This window comes from Priapulus caudatus, unplaced genomic scaffold, assembly GCF_000485595.1.
Source record: "Priapulus caudatus unplaced genomic scaffold, Priapulus_caudatus-5.0.1 Scaffold651, whole genome shotgun sequence".
NCBI lineage: Eukaryota > Metazoa > Priapulida > Priapulimorpha > Priapulimorphida > Priapulidae > Priapulus > Priapulus caudatus.
In genome coordinates, this window is record NW_014577712.1 from 143,531 (window position 1) to 148,704 (window position 5,174).

Sequence of the window (5,174 nt, forward strand, 5' to 3'; positions counted from 1 at the left end):
CAAACATTATCAGAGAAGAGGGCATCCCTGAATTCAAATCCTAGTGCTTTATAGACGATGCTCACTCATATGGACAAACATGAGGTGAAGCGACTGCATCCCCGAGTCCAATGCCAGCAATTTATAGGTGGCGCTCGCTCACCCTCTTCTGCTCCTGAGCCTCTAATAGCTGACGAAGATACCAGGCGCTGTTTGGCTTGCTGATTTCGCGCAGGCCCAGCACCGGATTCTGCAGTGCTCGCACGAGTGCATCCTCATCCTCAGCCTCCACCGCCGCACTCACCGCCTCCAGCGCCACCTCCACTGCAACAGCAGCAGCGGCAGCACAGTCACGACAGTGTAACGCGTGACACAACAATATAACCAGGATAAGCAATAATAAACAAATATATAATAGCCTTATATATATAACACATATATAAAGGACCAACAACTTCCCAGATTTTAAGGTTCCGCGTTCTTAGTTCATATCTTTTAGCGTGGTAATGGTATGAGTTATCATGCTAGCGTTAGCTGTCATCATACGATCACTATATGTCATATGTAAAAGGTTATCATACTATTGTTACTGATGCTATGATGACAAACATCTGAAGCTATAGTCTTACAGTTCGACTTGTTGATGAAGCCCTGCATTTCTGCCTGAGTCAGCAACTCATCATACACGTCAGGTTCGTAGGTCGTGTTTGGATCGATCGACTGTAATGGAAACCACATCTAAAATCACGTCATCTGTAGTGGAACCTTTATAAGATGAGTGAGACGCAACCTGCCATTCACACACAGACATCTAGCAGGCACAGCTCTGAATACTGCGTGCAAATGCGTAGACAACATGCTATCAAGAGCTAATAAATACCTAGAATGTACTGTACAACGGGAAAACGGGGAAAATAGTGCTATTTCACGGTAATATTATTCTACTTTGTATGCGGTGCAGGCAAAGTATAATAATATTGCCGTGAAATAGCACTATTTTCCCATTTTCCCGGTGTACACTCTAGGTATTTATTAGCTCTTGATGCTATGCAAGTCACTAGCACAGAATAAAATACACCATACGCAAACCATTCATAGATGGAAGGCAGTGCATCTACAAACCATATGACACCTTTTGCCTGAGCGATTTTTCCCGTAGAAATAAACGATACTACATTCACAACCCAGTGACTCTCGGCATGTCAGATTAATCTATTAAGCAGTATATTCCAACTGCATAGCACATAGTTGTCATTACCGGAATGCCAACAGATGGGGTAACTTCGCCACAGTATTGATCAGCCAAGAATCGCGTTACTGCTGTGCCTATCACACACATACCACTGCTATAATAATAATCTCATTGTCGACCGCAAACGCTAACAAATTAATAGCGACAACAGCTACCGAACAGAACAATACAGTGGGCAAATACGACACAACCCGTCGCACCGATACACACACGCGTTGGTCGTTCACCCCTCGCCTGCCTCCGTGCGGGCGCGCGCGGGGCGACGACGACGCTACTCACTCTGTTGAGTGCGTTCTGCACTTTCTCCTGCTTGGCGGCAAACAGCAGCTGCTGGTAGGTGGCCATGTTGTCTGCGTCGAGGCTGACGAGGTAGGCGGCCGGATTCTTGAGAGCGTTGAGCGTGTGCTCCGGCTCCCGCCGATCCAACGCCTCGTTGATGGCAATCACCGCCGCGTGCACTCGCAACAAGGTCATAGAGACGTCCGAGTCGCGGCATTAGTGCACCGCCGCCGCCCGGCCATACGACACGGCAGCGCGATACGTATGGTGGCGGCATCGCACTTCGAACACATCCTGCCTACAACGAACTCACTACACCACACAGCGTCGTATCGCTCACACACACAACTGTATCGCTCACACAACCACTGTATCACTCACACACAGCTGTGATCCCTCACACACACCACTGCAGTCGCATCACACACCGACTCTTCTGGCATATCGCCGTCCACACACACCACTACATCGCTCACAACACACCAGCCTGTATTCACTCACACACAACCACCTGCATCACTCACACACACCGCTCAGTCGCTCACACACCACCACTGTATCGCTCAGCACACACACAGCTGTATCACTCACAGCCGCACCACTGCCATCAGCTCACACACACCGGACGTGTATCGCTCACACCACACCGCTACATTGCTCACACACACAGCTGTACTACTCCACCACACACCACTCTGCATCACTCACACACACCGCTACATCGCTCACGCCCGACCAGCAGCTAAGTACGCGCTCACACACAGCGCCACTGTAGTCGCTTAACACAGCGCACTGAGTACACTCCCCACCGAACCACACCGCTACGATCGGCTCACACACACGCACTTGCATCACTCACACACACGCACTGCATCACTACACACCACCGCCTGTACGCTCACACACACACCGCTACAATCGCTCACCAGACACACAGCATTGTATCAAATTCAGCCACAACACAGCTGTTATACTCACACACAAACACAGCTACAACATCCGCTCACAACACCACTCAACTGGCATCACTCACACACACCAGGGCGCCAACGGGGCATGCCGCTACAGGGTCGCTGCACACACACAGCTGTCTCGTCACAACACACCGCACTGGTATCAACTCACGCACACCACCCACGTTGTAGTCATTCACACACACCGGGGCGTTACGACCGCGTACAATCCATCCACGACACACACACACCACTGTATACCTCACACAACCCACTGACACTCACCGCACCCACAGCCGCTACACATCGCTCACGACCGACCACTGTAATCGCTACACACACACGTACACTCAACACACACCCGCTACATCGCTCACACAACCTCACACACTGCATCCCTCACACACACCAACTGCACACTCACACACACCGCTGTATCGCTCAGACACACCAACTGTATCATCTCACACACACAGCTGTACCTCACCACCACCGCTGTAATCGCTCACACACACCACTGTATACACTTCACACACACAGCGTAGCGTCAAAATCAACACACAGCTGTTATCGGCTCACGACACAACCACTGATCATCACAGCACACCCAACGTACTCACTCACACAGCAGCCGCTCATCATCACACGACACCACTGTAAATCGACTCACCCTACACACACACTGTAAGTCACTCACACACACACAACCACAGACCGACTAACCGGTCGCCCTCACACACACACCACTGTACGATCCCGCGATTACCACAACCACCTGTATCACTCACGCCACACCAAGCCCGAGCCATCGTGCTGCACACACACTCACTGCTTCCATCCAGACACACCAGCGCAGTCCACACCACGAAGCCACCAGGCTGTATCGCTCACGGACAGGCCCGCCACGTGGTATCGAACCACCACAACAGCTCAGTATCCGGGCACTACACAGCCATCACAGCTGTAATGCTCACACACACCCAACCGATGGCAGCCCAGCCTGTGATCGCTACAGGTCCACACACTAGCTGTAGTCCGCTCACACACACCGCTGTATCAGACCTCACACGCACCACTGACTCACTTAACACGACACACACACACTGCCATCACTCACACACACAGCTGTATCGCTCACCGACAGCCCACTGTCATCGCTTGACACCCACACCACTGTATCGTCCAACCTACCCGCTACATCACTCATCGAACCAAGGATCCACACAACACACAGCTCGCCATCGTCCCCTAATGAAAACAACCGTCAGCATCGCTCACCTCACCACACCGCTACATCACTCGAGCCAACAGCACACGCCGCTAGACATGTCGAGCTCCGCACACACAACAAACCGGTACCCGCCTCGCATCGCTCACACAACCCTGAACACTACCTCGACTACGCGCGAGAATCATTCACCTCGCGACAAACACCAGTCCTGCCTGTATCGCCATCACACACCATTGGTACCACTCACAACCGCCAGCTACATCACAACACACATCTGCCCGCCGCTGCATCGCTCCACACACAACCACTGCATCACATCACACCACCGACGCAGTCGCTCACACACACAACTGTAATCGCCTCACAACACCACGGCACCATCACATACACCAACGATACATCCTTCCACACACACGGAGGCCACTGCCAGTCACTCCCACCACAGTGACATCTCTCTCTCACGACCCATCGCTCCCAATCGTCGTCACGAAATCCGTCATGATCGTTGCAATGTCGCAGGACTACAGAAGCAACGGAGCTAGGGCACCCAATTGCGGATACTTTCGCGCGCCATCGGGCCAATGTATCTCACGTGCTGCCTCGTCACTGTCATCTCGTTCGCAGTGAGCACCGCCACCTACTCTTGCTGAGGCGGGCATGTGATGCCGTACTTGCCAGCTCATTCCTCCTGGTGCTGAGCTCGCCCCTCCTGTTATAGACGACAAAAATGCTACCATGGTTAACATGGTAGCAACACCGTGATAACAAAGACCGACAGACGACACAGCGCTCGCTCGCTCGCTCGAACGGCGAGTGCAAGAACGCCGCAGTTAGTAATATAAACCCATCACCGGACATAAATGTAAGCCAGCCAACAACAGTATAAAGTAAGCCACAACAGGACAAGTAAATGTAATCACCCAAAGACAAATAGTAAAATGTAAGCCACCGACAGACAGTAAAATGTAAGCCACCAACAAGATAGTAAATCATAACCACCAAACAGTAAATGTAAGCCACCAACAGATAGTAAGTAAGCCATGCTCAGGCCAGTAAACATGAAACCACCAAACAGACAGATAAAATGTGTAAGTAGCTCAGATAGTAATCATAAACCAATCACCCGTACCAGGTCGAGCGATTGAGTAAACACCAATAGATAGTAATTAAACACCATACAAATAAGTAAATCCCGAATAAGCCATGCCAGACCAGTCTACTGGAAAGCAAGCGCGTCGACCCATAGTGCGGTCGCGAGCGAGGCTGGTGCCCCGGGTGGGCTCCGGGCCACCAAACTTGGGACCCGATGTGTTTCCGGGGGATACACCCAAAATTTCCAAAGTGTAAAATTTTGTGGCCCGGATCGGATGCCACCTTAAGACATTGTCCAGTTGTCGCCGAAAAGTGTGATAAAAATAATTGTTTTCAATTTACCCTGCTAATTCCCTGCCCAATATCAAAAAGAGAGCGAGCATTCCGC

At 51.2% G+C, this 5,174-nt stretch overlaps 1 protein-coding gene across 1 annotated transcript in view; it reads right to left on the reverse strand.

Annotated features, from left to right (window-relative positions):
* Window positions 1-5,174, reverse strand: part of LOC106812459 (ras GTPase-activating-like protein IQGAP1) — a gene marked incomplete in the record, with an annotated part of 55,202 nt that overhangs the window by 35,181 nt on the left and 14,847 nt on the right. The window contains 3 exon segments of the mRNA XM_014816344.1: window positions 143-303; window positions 609-699; window positions 1,511-1,689. Of these exon segments, the coding sequence (XP_014671830.1) occupies window positions 143-303; window positions 609-699; window positions 1,511-1,689 (431 nt within the window).